This window comes from Panthera uncia, chromosome F2, assembly GCF_023721935.1.
Source record: "Panthera uncia isolate 11264 chromosome F2, Puncia_PCG_1.0, whole genome shotgun sequence".
In the NCBI taxonomy this organism is placed as follows: domain Eukaryota; kingdom Metazoa; phylum Chordata; class Mammalia; order Carnivora; family Felidae; genus Panthera; species Panthera uncia.
The window spans coordinates 30,715,252-30,730,891 of record NC_064812.1 but is presented as its reverse complement, the minus strand read 5'-3'; the positions used below and the strand labels follow the sequence as shown (position 1 = coordinate 30,730,891).

The 15,640-nt window shown below is 36.4% G+C and overlaps 1 protein-coding gene across 2 annotated transcripts in view; it reads right to left on the bottom strand.

The window, feature by feature from the left end:
- Positions 1–12,240: 12,240 nt before the first annotated feature.
- The window catches only part of ANGPT1 (angiopoietin 1), a 246,772-nt gene continuing 243,372 nt past the window's right edge, over positions 12,241–15,640 (bottom strand). For both annotated transcript variants that reach the window (XM_049633517.1, XM_049633518.1), the window contains exon 9: positions 12,241–15,111. In XM_049633517.1, the coding sequence (XP_049489474.1) occupies positions 14,951–15,111 (161 nt within the window). In that variant the 3' untranslated portion in view covers positions 12,241–14,950. The remainder of the gene's footprint in view (positions 15,112–15,640) is intronic.

Sequence of the window (15,640 nt, the reverse complement as noted above, 5' to 3'; positions counted from 1 at the left end):
TGTCCTCCTTTGAAAGAGTAAGAATATATGTAGCTTAATTAAAATCTAGTAGTTCAGTTCTTTTTAACTCTACAAACAGTTTTTTAGCTTGTGCCTAACACTGAAATTCAATCTAGGTTTACAAACATGAATATAAGCTGGTCCCCCCTGGGGGCACTTACAGGAGAGAAGATTGGTTTCACAGTAGGAGTCATTTACCAGACCTATCCAAGACAAGCCTTGATTACAGGGAGAAATATTACAACTTCTACTTCTGTTGATAACATTTAAAAATTTGAAAAGAATAAAGAATACATTAGTAAAATACAAAATTCAAAGATATCCAATGTAAGGAAATTAAGACTTACTAATTATCTCCATGGCCTCTGGTGCCTTGCTTGACTCTCACATTTAGTATGAGAAATTTTGGGGGAAATAGTCAGAACATAAAAACAAATATCTATACCTTTGTTTATCGCTTAAAGCTGCGAGACACTCAACCACACTTTGCAAAATTTACTAAATAAAACAATCAATGTTTAAAGGATGTTTTTTTGAGGTTTGTTACTTAATAATGAAAAACAGAAAGCCAAATGCCTTTAAGGATATGCTTATTCTTCCTACCACAACAAAAAATGGCTACAGTAATACACATAAAATAACATGAAAATGTAGTTACATATTTAAATGCATGCCTTTGTCATAAAATCATCCAAAGATGAACAAGATTGATACAGATGGATAGACTTGAGTATTAGAAAGAAGCCACCCAACTTGGGAATTTTGCAATGCTGTTGGAGGAAAGCACAAATGTTGCTAACATGTCTCAGCTGACAGTATTTTCTAAATTCTAGTTCAATAATGAAATACACAAAGAAATACTTATTTTTGTAAACCACCAAAAGAAAGATGTAGCAAAGATGATGCACTCTCAGCAGAATATTATTTTGTTAATAAAAGCAATGTTTTGTGGAAATAACTGTGAAGTGCAACCACTGATGAAGCAGCTGCTCTCCCGGAATTTCCCAGAAGGATTCCAATGCAATATTGAGCAGAGAACACTGTTTTTTAAATCCTTCATAGGTAAGCGATTTAGGCAAAAGGGTACATAAACCCAGAAATGTTTGGTACATAAACTCTTAAAGAATACCTTCTATATAAAAGCAAGACATCTGAGATACAGCAGAATCTTCAAAATACTATGTAGTGAGATAGGGAGCGGTCATGAAAATCTTTCTGTATAAGCACGGCACAATTAGAGAGACTTAATACTTTAAAGGAACTTTTCAAGAATGTTGGACTTAAGTGGACTTAAAGCTAATCTACACATTTACTCTACATAAAAGAGTATTCTAAATTTGTTGAAGATAAATGGATAGCACTAACATAACTAATGGATTATTTTTAAAAATCACACACTTATTCTAAAAAAGTTGAAATTCAAAGAAAATTTTGTTATGGAAAAATCATTTTATTTTTATTTATTGTTGAGAGAGAGAGAGAGAGAGAGAGAGAGAGAGAGTTGGGGAGGGGCATAGAGAGAGAGGGAGACACAGAATCTGAAGCAGGGTCCAGGCTCTCAGGTGTCAGCACAGAACCCAACACTGGGCTCAAACTCATGAAATGTGAGGCAAAGTCAGATCCTTAACAGACTGAGCCACCCAGGTGCTCTGGAAAAATCATTCTAAATAAGGATGCTAAGAGGAGTGCCTGGGTGGCTCAGTTGGTAAGTGTCTGACTCTTGATTTTGGCTCAGGTCATAATCCCGGGGTCGCAGGATTGAGCCCCATGTCACGCACTGTGCTTAGCATGGAGTCTACTTGAGATTCTCTCTCTCTCTCACTCTCTCTGCCCCTCTCCCCCACTTGTGCATTCTCTCTCTCTCTCTCTCTCTCTCTCTCTCTCTCTCAAATAAAAAAAAATAAAATAAAAAAAAATAAAGATGCTAAGAGATTTTTCCAGGTTCAATAATAACAAAATGATATTTTGTTTCTGAAAGTGGTAATTACCAGTGTGTTTACTCTGAAACATTAATCTCTGAATTAAAGAAAAATATATTGGAAACTTTTTTCCACCTGTTAAGAATCTTACAAATAAAAAGTTATTGTGGGCTTTGAATCCATTTATTAAAATAGTCAAAGGTATTATTTTTGCCAGAAAAAATGACTTCATGAGGAAGATGAAAAGTCACTAGCCAAATTTCAACAAAAATATTTGCATAACTTATAAATGAGGTTGAAAATGCGTTTATTAGGTAAGCCTGCTTTTTGATGCCTTTGTAATAACATTGGACTTGCATATCTTTTTAAGATTTCTCTTTAAGGGGCACCTGGGTGGCTTCTTTGGTTAAGCGTCTGACTTTGGCTCAGGTCATGATCTCATGGTCTGTGAGTTCGGGCCCCGCATCGGGCTCTGTGCGGACAGCTCAGAGCCTGGAGCCTGCTTCGGATTCTGTGTCTCCCTCTCTCTCTGCCCCTTCCCCACTTGCACTCTATGTGTGTGTGTGTCTCTCTCTCACAAAAATAAATAAATATTAAAAAAAATTAAAAATAACTTAAACAGATTTATCTTTCAAATTTCCCTGATTGTCTTATAAATATGTTACAGTTTGTTCATTTCAAAAGGGATCCATCCAGTAGGGGCACCTAGGTGTTAAGGTGCCCAATTAAGACTTTGACTCTTGATTTTAGCTCAGGTCACGATCTCATGGTTTGTGAGTTTGAGCCCTGCATCGGGCTCTGCTCTGACAGTGCGGAGCCTACTTGGGATTCTCTTTCTCTCTCTCTCTCTCTGCCCCTACTCTGCTTGCATTCTATCTCTCGTTCAACAGAATAAAAATAAATTTTTTTAAAAAATTATAAAATTAAAAAAAGAATCAAAAGGGATCCTGTTAGCTAGTAGTTAGATCTAGAGGCTGGATCAGATTCAGGTTTGCCTTTTGTAAACAATATGATTCAATCAGTAGTCACATGATATTTAGTTCTTTATTTTTATAGATATTAACAGCCATTGCTTAGATCTACTGGTTCATTAGGGGCTGCAAAATGGTGATATTGTAAGTCTATCATTTTATAAGCAGAAGTATTTACATCAACTATTTGGTTATCCTGAGGAAAAGTTTGTTGAAGATAGGTGGGATAAATGCCAGATTCTTTCCCTTCATTTACTAGTTTTCAACATGATGATTTTGTTCCCTAGTATTGACTGCAGTATCATATACATAAAGCATATGATATACCAAATATATGGATACACATAGTACACAAAGGCATGTGAACAGAACTAGATCAACAGGATGGACTAAAAATTCTATAGAATTAGAATACAGAGTGTCAGAGAGGGAGAGAAATGCTGAGATTCTTTCAGCAAATATATTTTTGGATGTGCAGCAAGGTTAAGCTTTGTGCTAAATTTAAAGAATATGGCAATTAATGAACAAAATTCTTTCTCTCAGGAAGTTCATGATCTAGTGAGGAAGAAAGACAATCACAAGCAAGTAGCTATAATACCTTGTAATAGGTGTTTCTATAGATTTAAAAGTATTATAGACTCATGGGCACAGGGATAAGGCCACTGTGGATCAAAGAAGATATAATAAAATAAGTAATGTTTGAGTAAATTCTTAAAGAATATTTTGGGATTTTTAATAGCCCTGGACACAGAGCAGAAAATGGAAGGCATTCCGGACAGCAGGACCCAAATGCACAAAGATACAGGACTTGGGACAGGGGAGATTTCTGTGTTTGAGGAATCAAATTAAAACAGTTTGGCTGGGATATATTTCTGGTCCAGTTCCCAGCCCTCCAACATCCCAGGACCAGATGAAGACGATTGGGATAGGGAGAATGGGTGCCTCAGGGGTCAATGATATGGAGAGTGACTGGAGATGTGGTCTTCATGAGCTTGGTTCTCCATAAATCTCTTGGACCATTATATCTGCTGGGATAGGGCAGCCCCCAAAATGACTGAAATGATTTTCTTGCTGATCTGATGGGGTTTGAAGATAAAATTAAGGTGATTTAAAACATATAGTGTGTTGTATATTATTACAATATAAACTATTGTGATATTCCTTGCTTGCTTGCAAGTGTGACATTGAGATTTATACCCATAATAGATACTTAAATTATCTCATTTGATTCTCACAGTGATACTGCAAAAAAAAAAAAAAAAAAAAAAAGCAGATAAAGATTATCATTATCCATGCTTAATAACTGAGGAAATAATTTCAGAGAGGGTAAGAGATTTCCAGGGAAAATATATCAGTGCGAGGTCACTGGTCTAGATCTTTATATATATATATATATATATATATATACACACACGTACATATATGTGTGTATATATACATGTAGGTTGAGGCATTTATCTATAGATATGTCATCTGTTGACGATTGTTTCTTGAGTTATTAACCATATATGACAATGTGTCACTGCACATCAACCATTTCCAAAAGCCTAGATCTTTTTCCTGATAAGCAGAGTATTATTATACCCTTGGTTTATCACAAATGGTAAGCAGAATTCTGTGGTGGCCCCAAAGATTCCCTGTTCTTATTGTACTTACTCTATATAATCTCCCAGACTGTGAATGCGATGGATTTCACTCGTCTCTGACATCTAGTACCTGATTTAAAGGGCTCCTGTGATTATGTCAAGCCCATACAGACAATGTGCTTTGAGAGCAGCCAGGAGCTGAGTATGGCCTCCAGCTCACATCCAGCAAGGAAACAGAACTTCGGTTCTACAATCTTGAGAACTTAATTTTGCCAACAATGAGCTTGGAAGGGGATCCCCAGCTCTAGATGAGAAAGCAGCCTACGGAAGCATTGATTTGGACCTGTGGACTCTGAGCAGAAAGTTCAGTGCAATAATGCAAAAGGATATAACAGTCTGAAATAAATATTTTGATAAAATATTTCTTGGAGAAAATAAATAAGGTCTTTATGTTAGAAAACAATAAAACATACTAAAATATTTTAAGCCAAATAGATGTTTCCCACTGAAAGAGTAATGCTGAAAACCAGCTTGAGTTTGCATGTAATCACGTCTCAGAATATGAAAGACTGAGTTATGCGGTTTACAGGACTAAGAATGTGGTGGGTCTATATAGCTGGGAAGGAATAAGGATGGAGCAATAGAAAGTTGGCAGGGAAAGGGGTGGAGCAGTGAGAAATGCTGAAATGGAAGACTAGAGGAATAGGGTGGGCGTAGGCACTGGCTTGGATCTGGGCTGACGCAACCACTACATGTAGGGTACATTTAAATTGAAGACACACTAAAGAAATCGGCTGACTCCCTTAATCTGAAATACTCTGAGGTTACAGTAGAGGAAGCATTCTCTCCTGAGGAAGAACAGTAATACTTGGCTATTCTAATTCATTTCCCTTCAGATTCACCTCCCCCTCAGAGAACTTCTCAGTCCCCATAGCCAACCCCAAAATTGCCTCAGGGAAGATCATTTTTCACTATTCTGCTCTAACACAGAGGGGGCATATATCCTTCTCTCAGTTACCTATAGTATATATTTGATTCTGGCCTGGCATATTTAACAAAACCATGCAAAAGGAAGCATAATGGTAACAGAGATAAAATATAACTCATAACTGGTAACTAGATGAGAGATCACAAGCTCCATCTGTCCTCATAGAAACTCCTCTGTGATTGCTTTTATTCAAATGGACTTTATCTTGTTGGAGGCATCTGTTTCTCAAGAATGTACCTTGACACATGTAGACTTTGCTTGGTTTTGATTCTGCCAGAGGTAGAGCATGAGAAAAGGAATCAAGGGCAAGTAGTTTATTCAGGAGGGGATTCCAGGGAATACCGGTAAAGGATTAGAGATAAGACATGGAAGAGAATAAGTCCATAAATTGTGTGCTATCAAGCTAGTTGCCTGTGTGAGCAACGGGAGCTCATTTCTGCTGGGGAATCTGAGCAGGTGTATTCTACACCTCAGAGTCACTTCAATCGAGGTGAAAAGAAGCGGAGGCATTTATCTGCAAGTACCTATCATCTGTTGAAGTCTGTTTCTTGAGACATTAATTATCCCTTAGTTTTAGCTCGCCGCATCCAGGTGCTGAGCATGCTCTCTTGGCCAGCAAACAAACATGAAAGCAAACAAAACATCTCTTTGCTGGATTGTCGCAGTAAACATCTTTTCCTTTGTTGAGGTCAATACGGAGAGGCACCAATAGTGTTTGCTATAAGACTTCTCAGATTCTTGAGGCTCAGTGACAGTCAATAAACAAATTTCTACAGATCCCTGTCTACCCAGGCACCCTCTCCAAGTGGCTCATTCCCACTCCTAACCAGAAGTCTCACAAAAGCACTACATCAAAACAAGAGAGACTACAGGGGAGTCTTCTGTCTTTTTGTGTAATAATGGAAATCCCTGAGTCCCTCTCTGCCCCTTTCACAGGCCAAAGAAAGGCTGTCATCCTGCTCTCTGGCTCTTCCCTCCTGGAGGGAAATACTTAGACTGGTATTGCTGCTCTCTGAGCCCTAGACTCACTGTTAATCACTAGTTTGGACATAGGCAGTTCAAAGATTATCAAATGGTTTGTTATGCTAGGATTCAGTGCTTGTTTCCTGGTTTTCCTTAAACTTTAAACAAAATATCTTTAATTTTGAAGAAATGTAATCCACATGATTCTCATTTGTATATAAATAATCCGATGTTCTTTTTACATGAGCTCTTTGATGTTTGGGGAAAAATGTGTCTTCATAATCTTCTTGTTGAAAGCAGGAAAGCATTTTTCTTAAAATATAAACTCTCGGGGAAAAAATGATTTGGTAGATCCTTTTGAATTCCTGCTGTTTTCATTCATGTGTCATGTATCCATCCATCCACCCATCCACCCACCCAATGAACAAACCTTTACTTACAACCAAATAAAATAAGTCACAACAAGAACTCAAGGAGTTTATAATCTGGAATGGAAAAAGACCGTGCAAATAACCTGCCCTTAATTGTGATTCAAAGAATATTTTAGGTAGTGTTAGGTCCTACCAACACAAAACTAAGTTTGATACCTGACCCCAAATGCTCTTGATCTGGAGCAAGAACAAGTATGTTAGCAGTTGACTGGAACACAAGTCAAACTGTAAAAATCCTGCAATATAAGTAGAAGTAAGATGCTGTGGCAGCACAGCGGAAGGGTGAGTAATTGAGTTTATGGGAATTTGGGTCGCCTTTAAAGAGGAGGCAGTGTTTCCTGGGTGTGAACATTCACAGGCACAAATGGTGTTGGCTGAACTAGACACTAGAAGGTGTAAAGAAACCTGGGTGTGGCAGTGTGAAGGTGTTACACTAAGTGGTGCTATGCATTACACCATTTTCATACATATAGAAATCACTGGAAAGAGTGGATTAGTCTCTTCACATTCATGATTTCCCATCTCAGTTAAGTCTTTAACAGTGCTTGGTAAAGTTGTAACTCTTCTGGACAGTTAGTTCTTCCATTATGTTAAGTGGTTTTTCCAGACCTATCTTCAAACAGTGTTTAATTGAACGGCCTATACTCTCATAAAGCTTCCTTTTCTTCCACTTCCTTTATAAAACAGGCCATTAGGTGGCTGCTCCTCCTATGGTATTTCATTCCCTCCTCGCCTCTTCTCTTAGAAGAAGGAATAATTCTCCTACTCAAATTCAGCCTCCTCTCACCCCTCTGTTCTTCTTCTTAAGTTTATTTGTCTTGAGAAAGAGAGAGAGAGACAGAGAGAGAGAGAATCCCAAGCAGGCTCCACATTGTCAGTCCAGAGCCTGACGTGGGGCTTAATCTTGCCAAACATGAGATCATGACGTGAGTTGAGATCAAGAGTCGGATGTTTAGCTGACTGAGCCACCCAGGCACCCCTTACCCCTTCTATTCTTAACTCCAGATCCTTAGCTATCTCAAAGTACTTGCTCCATCAAGGACTTTTCCGCTCTTCCTTTCAGCTCCTCCTTTAGCTCTTTTTCCTTAGCCTTAAAATTCTTTCACACACCTCTCATCCTAAAAACCATCCCTATCCTTGTCCTTGTCCTTCTAGTTCCCTCCCTATCTCCTTCCATTTTCATCCATTTCCTTGGAAGTATTTTCTAAACCAAAGCTTCTCAAACTTTAATATCCATAAATCACTTGAGGATCTTGTTAAGATGAAGGTTCCAATTCAGTAGTCTGGGATGGGGCCTGAGATCCTGCACCTCAACCTAGTCCCCAATCTGTAATGCTGCTATAGAGAGGTCATTCTACATAGCAAAGGTCTAAACTCTAGTTCCCCTTATGTCTTTATCTACCATTTATTCAGAACCCTCTTACCCTCTGGCTTCTAACCTCTATACCTCTAATGCCCCCCATAAAAAATCACCAATTCTCCCTGGAATGCCAAACCCAATGGACACTTTGCAGTCATAGTACCTCCCACCCTCTTTGGGGAGTTAAGCATCCCTGACTGTTAATGCAATCTACTATGATGTTATTCGCTCCTGGTTTCTCTTTTGTCTAACCACAATTTCTCATCTTCTTTTTGAATTCTCCCTGTTTACCTGTTTTTTTAAAATGTTTATGTTCCACCCAGTTTATATTTTACTGTATACTCTCTTGAAACAATCTCATCTAGTAATTTTAATTTCTGCCTGGATACTATAGAGTCCCAAATCTTCCCTTTCGGTCCTGATCGAGCTCAGACTCATGTATCCAATTGCAAAACTTGAATCATTAGCATCTCAAGTTCAACATGTAAAATTAACTCATTAGCTACTCTTCAAAACCTGTGATTCCTCTTTTGGACATCTGTACCACCTTCTATTTAATTAATCAGGACAAAGATATGAAATGACCTTCGTCTCTTCCCCACCTTCCATCCAATCATTACATTTTTTGGATTTTTTTTCCTTAGTATCTCTCAATATCCAACTTCTTCAGTCCATTCCTACTGCCACTGCTGTATAGATCAGGTCTTTCTTCTTAACAGGCTTATAGAATAGCATCTTCACTGACTCAAACTTCTCTGGTCTTACTCCCTTTCAATTCCTACTAATTGCGGCACATTTAGTCTTCCTAAAGTGTGTAAAACCCTGCACTGTCTCCCTTTAACAAGAAAATAAAGCCTAAGCTTAAGAACATGACTTAAAGTCCTTCCTTATCTGGCCCTATCTCCAGCCTCATCTCCTGCTTACCCTTCCCTCAAAGAAACTTTATAGTCCATTCATACTGAACCACTTGGAGTTCCCCATAACTCCGTGCTTTCTGACATTTTTATGCCTTTGTAGTTCCTCTGTCTCTCTGTAAACTCCCAATAAACTTTCAAAATAAAGCTCAGATGCCATCTTTTGTGAAGTCGATTATGTGAATTCAGAGAGGCCTACATGTTTCTTTTAATTTTAAAAACATGTATATATAAAATTTACTATTGAGTTATAGTTACTCATTTTTGTCTTTACACACTAATCATTATTATACACAGCTATCCCACAACACAACCTTTAGTGGACTTAATCACTCCTGTCTCAGTCTTCTTTTTGTAGCTTAATCCTATTAATTAAAATTTTTCTGCCTAATGCTTCATCTGGATGCTAGTAATGATCCAGTATATTTGTTAAATATAATTCCCATTCTACCATTAAATTACAGCTATAAAATAATTTCCCAAAGGAAGAGCTTATATAAGTATAATCCAGCATCTCATTATGACTATTATGGTCGTACCTTTTACGTACGTAAATGACTATTTACGGTCGTACGGTCGTACTAACGGAAATATATTTAAGTTAATTTAGAACCTTAATAATGTCTTCTCTAACCTTTTATACCACTGTTTTGATGCTTACACATTGTATTACAATGCATACAAATGAATATTCCTTGATTATAATTTCTTTTAAATCCATTTTTAACTTAAAATGTTTTAGTACCCCCCCTCACTTTTCTTTTGTTTGATTCTGGTTCCTTACAGCATATCTGGGAAGCCAATGTGTATTTACTTGAAAAAAAAAAAAAAAAGAACGTATATAAGAGAAACTTAGGGTAGTTGTAGTTCTGTGGCAAAATTAGCTGATAGTGGTACCTTTCTGCTTCCCACCATCACATCATGAACACCAATTCCCCATGGAGGCCAAGATAGATTGGATGGATGGTCAGGAGGCACACTGGTCTGATGAGTGGATGAAGTAGGAGCTTGCCTGTAAAAGAGGATAGCAGGAGTCATTCTGCCCTCCACGAAAATAAGATAAAATAAACTATACTTTCACATTTCTCGTCAAAATGAGAGTTAATATGGCAGAGTTTGCAATTCTTTTTCCTTGGTTAAAAGGCAAAGCCCTGGGAGTTATTAAACCTTAACCATTATCTGCTATTTCAGGTGAGTCTGTTGGTTTCTTTTTTGAAAGAATGCAAGAGATGTAACGACTTGTTTAACGTCAATATTTCCTAGGAATTTTTTCATTATGTTTACCTTTATTTGTATGTTCAATTTTAATTTTAACCTCAATGGCTGATATCAAGTAAGAAATCAATACAGTAATGATCAGAAGAATTCATAAGAATGTACTGACCTTGAGTTAGACAAGACAATGCTTATTCGAGGAGCAAAATCCCAAAGGTTAAATCCATATATCTAAATTCAAAATTATCTTACGTTAAAATAACAATAGCAAATGTGTAATAAAGGTGAATAATTACTATTCATTAGCACATTTCTTATATTTACATAATTTAAAGTTAAAAGAAACACATAGACCTCTTTCAATCTACACAATAAAAATGCTCCAGCAAAGTTGGTAATGAAATAAATTTCTGAGCTGAATAAATTATAAATTATAAATTTGGACATCTTTTTTTTTCTGGAAGAAAATGAGCTAAGTTTAAAGTCTGCTTTAAGATCTTAAATGGCTTAAGATCTTAAATGGCTTAAGATAGTGGTCAAATCTACAGGTATTGGATTTTGTATAGATAGAAGGGATTTCTTCATCTTTCAGAGCAATTCAGTTCCATTGAACAAATAACAAGAGTCTAACAGGTACTGTGGGGAATTAAAAAAGTGAGTAGGAGACAGCTTCTTATAAAACAGTAGAAAAGAGAAAACAAAGCTCAAGCAAAATGTGTTAAAAGCTTTGTGAGTGGAGAGAGGGTGATGATTATTAGAAGACATCAGAAAAAGTATCAGGAAGGAACTAAAATTTTGATGCACCATGGAGGACTGTTAGAGCATTTGCCCATCTGAAGGAAGAGAACATAATTTTGGGGAGTGGTTCTGAAACCTTAGGATTCACAAAAATCTTGTGTGTGTGTCGAGAGGTTGGTTGTTATTTCATTCTGTATTAGTTAGTTATGGCTACAATGATGTTTAATAAAACACCCCAAAATGTAGTGGCTTAAAACAACCATCCATTAATGTCTCTTATGATTATTCTGGGCACTTCCGCTCCTCTGAGCCGGGTTCAGTTGATCTCAGCTGAGATCCCTCATGTATCTGGTGTCATGTGGCAGGTCAGGTGGGGGCTGTTGGGACTAGGGGCAGAGGTCTCAGCTGGTAAACTTGCTTCCTGTGATCTCCAAATTTCCTTTAAGTTACTTGGGGCTTTTTCACCTTGAGAAGTAGGCTGAAGCTGAATGACTCTTGAGACCTTCGCTCAAAAGTGACATATAGGCACTTCTGCATTCTATGGGCTAGTGCAAGTCTCAAGCCAGCCATTTAGGAAGTAGACTCCACCTTTTTATCGGATGAACTGCAAAGTCACATTGTAAGGGCAGGAGTAGAGAAAGGGGAATGGTAGTGGTCATATTTGTAATTAGTCTACCACAGAGGCTTCTTCATTTTGATTGAAATATGGAGTAGGTGGAGTGAAGTTATCTGGAGATGTAGGCTGGGGTTAACCTGACATATTTATTTCAAATTTAGGCAGTAGTGAGGAAACACTGAAGGGTTTTGGGCTGGGGAGAAACTTTCAGAAGTCTGGCTCTAAGAATAAGCTTATGTGGATATGGGTAAATAGAAGCAGAAAATGGGAGAAAGGATATGTTTTTCAATCATGTAGATGGAAGTTAATAAATGTTCAAATCAGTGTGGTGTTAGTGGGTGCAGGATCAAGGGGCAAAGTAAGAAACTTCCTTCTAAGGACTGACCTTATAAGACCACTGATAGGATTACAGGCATGATGGGCTGGTAGCACCTCCTTATGCTTTCCCTTTTATTCCATTCTCAAATATTCAACACATCTCCCATTATTCCAGTTCAGAGCTCCCAGAATTTATTGTCAATTGTTATATGATAATATGGCATTCATAACTGGTAGAACATACAACCATACAGAGATGTGGGACTGAGACCCATTGCTTTGATCTAACATTCTAATGGAGCTAAGCTTTCTTATCACATCCCAGACTGGAAGTTTTTCAGAGATTGAGGGATTAGTTAATTTAGTAGTTTTTTTTTTTTTCCTCCCAGTGATTCCATACTTCTACAGATCTCTAATTTTAAAATTTGTAAAACATTTATTGAAAATGAGATGAGGTTGCATGAATACATTTTCAGTTTTATTTAAAATCAAATAAATCTGTGACTGATGTGAGAAAAATGGTCTAGAAACCACATAAAGTTTAATGAGATAAAAACATAAAGACAAGATCCTAATACCTAATTATCTTATCTTGAAATAATTAAATGTAAAGGATACACATATTAAATAGTTGCACAGCTGTAAGCATTACACAGTACACATAATGAAGTCATAAAACATTTTATACTGCTTTATTATAAATAATTGGAAACAATATTTCATTTTTTCAAACCCAGATAACAAAACAGTAAATATCATGCTTTCTTTTTTTTTCATTATTTCATTTTATTTTTGTAATATGAGTTGGGAAATAGTATTTATCAAAAGACTGGTAACAAAAATCTGTAGGAACACAAAAGAACAAAACACTCACTTTCATTCACTTAAATGAAAACAATCAAGAAGGACTTTAGAGGGAGAGGCTGAACAGTGCTATGAAGGAGTCACCAAGAACTGAACAACTGCATAATATGGGAGAATGTCACTTGTGAGGCAAAATGGGGTTGTTACGGATGCATAAAAATGAAGACTTGATGGCAAATTTAGAAAATATTTTCCTAAAAATGGAATAGCTTTATTCTCTCAAATAGAGGAAATCTATATTGTTGCCTTGAACAAACTTATTTTTCTAAGAAAGGACACTTAATATGTATTTCAGTTTTCTTACTTCATAATAACTCACATTTTGATAAAAATGCTTCACTACTGTAACCCTGAACACTTAGAGGCAGTGTTTATTTTTGATAAAATACTGTAGTAAATTCAAATTGCCACAAAAACTTGTGCCCCCAAATTCACTTAAGATAGATTATCCCATAGGAATATTTTCATTGAGAGAATTATAGTAGCTAGAAGTCACAATTTTTTAGATAACTGATTAATTTTCTCTTTTGGGGTGTTTTCCTTATGTTTAATACAGAATTTTGACAATTTTCTTCACTAAATAATTTTTTAAAAATCAGAAGTTGCTTATGAAGACAGAGCCTGAGAGAGAAAAACGTGAAGAAATAATGTAAAATAGTATAGTAGATTTCTTTCAAAACTTGTGTTTGTTTGCTTCAATGAAGGACAGTCTTGCATATTCCAGATTAAACAGCTATTAGGTTTACCATGGATATAAACATGCTACGTACAATGGTATTTATAATTCTTCTTTTATTTTTATAGACTTCAAAGTGTATCTCTCCTAGAAACTGGAACAGGGTGAATCTGGAAAACATGCTTTGCTTAATTAGCAAAAATTAAATTAGCATGAAATAACAGAATGAGGAATTGAAATGGTGATTTTAAAAATAATGAAGTTACACTTAAGTGCACACATGCAAGAAGATATTGTAAAATGAACTGTTCCAGTTTATTTGGTTTTACTCCAACTGAATACACTCTAAAATACTGGTTTCATGTATAATATCAAAGGAAATATTAAATGCATGTATATTATTTTAAGAGCTTGATGGTATATTTCACATTCTTTAAATTTTACTCACACTATAAATATATTTATATGCCACTCAGTTTTTAAAGTAAATGAAAACTGTAGCATGGGGGGTAATTTTTTGCTTTATATGTCCATACTTGGTCATGTCTATTTCTTTTCTGAAAACTGTATCAAAAAATCAGAGTAAATGGAGCATGTTTCTAACTCACACTATTATTCTTCATGCACTACAAGTCATTATGGTTTACCAAAATGGAATTTACATTTGAAGATGGGTTAACTGAAATCAACTAGTAAGTATGACTTAAGAGTTAGGCTTCTGAAATCCATTAACATTTAACCAACTTAGAGGGCAATGGTATTATTCTTAAACTTTTATCAAAATTGTGCAAAAGTATAAACTGATTTTTAGTAGGTTTGCATAGAAATAACACCATTTCACTTGTGTGATACATCTTTTCCAAAGGATTACGGCAGGCCTGTTTGTATTTTTCATGTATATTCTTTCTTTGTTGTTGTTCATTTCCCTCCTTCTCCCTTCTCCTCTTCCTATACCTTCTCTCCTTCTTCTTCTCCTTCTCCTTCTTCCTCTTCTTCCTCCTCCTCCTCCTCCTCCTCCTTTTCTTCTTCTTTTTCTTCAGTTTTTATATGAAATTAACCGTATTTATAATCTGGCTACCATAGTTCTAAAATAAGATCCAGTAGTAGTTTGAAGCACAGTGAACTGAGCAGTTTCTTCCCTTTTTAAAACATGATGGTGAGTGGCATTCCCCACAGTCAAGACTTATGAACACGATTAATCCCATCTAGAGACTTTTGTGAACTCTAAAGGCTCCAAGTCCACAGTCAAGAACCTTGGTGACTTCACATAAATGCCACTTGTGGCTGGAAGGGAGACAATATTGTTTGCTTCAGAAGTTTTCAAGCAGTTTCTTATCTGGTAGCTTCAGATTTTTTTTGTTGCTTTTATGACTGCTTTCGACATTATGCCTTCAAAAATCCAAAGGTCGAATCATCATAGTTGTGGAACGTAAGGAGTAACTGGGCCCTTTGAAGTAGTGCCACTTTATCCCATTCAGTTTTCCATGGTTTTGTCCAGCAGTATAGAACATTCCATTTAGATTGGATGGGCCACAAGCATCAAACCACCAGCCTGAAAAATTAGTTAATAATGAAAGAGAAAAGAAGGAGAAGAAACAATTATAAGTAAATTGAACATCTGGAAATTAGTGGAATTAACCAAGGTGGAATTCATTTATACTTTTTATGACAATTTGCAAATACGAGGCATTCAACAAAAAGCTTCTGGGTAAGTGCAACTGTTTTAAGCGACATCCAATTTAGGCAATGTATGAGTAGAGAGGAAAGCTTCCATGGAAACCAAGCTTCAGGGTCACTCCATTGGGACTCATTTCCCATTGTAATGATGGGAAACTTCTGGGATTCAAGATAAGATCTATTTCAGACCTAGATTTATATGTAGGGCAAGTAAAATGCAGATACCCTTAGTCATTCCATGTTAAGCTTGTTATTAGGACTAGAACAATAATTAGCGAGGAAGTTCAGAAGCTTTGACAACTGATATCTACATAGAGTGAAAGAAATGTTCTCCATCTACTTCATATTTTTGCCAACAACTGGCCCTCAGCTGCTTCTGAAACTAATTGGATACTGGGCAATGA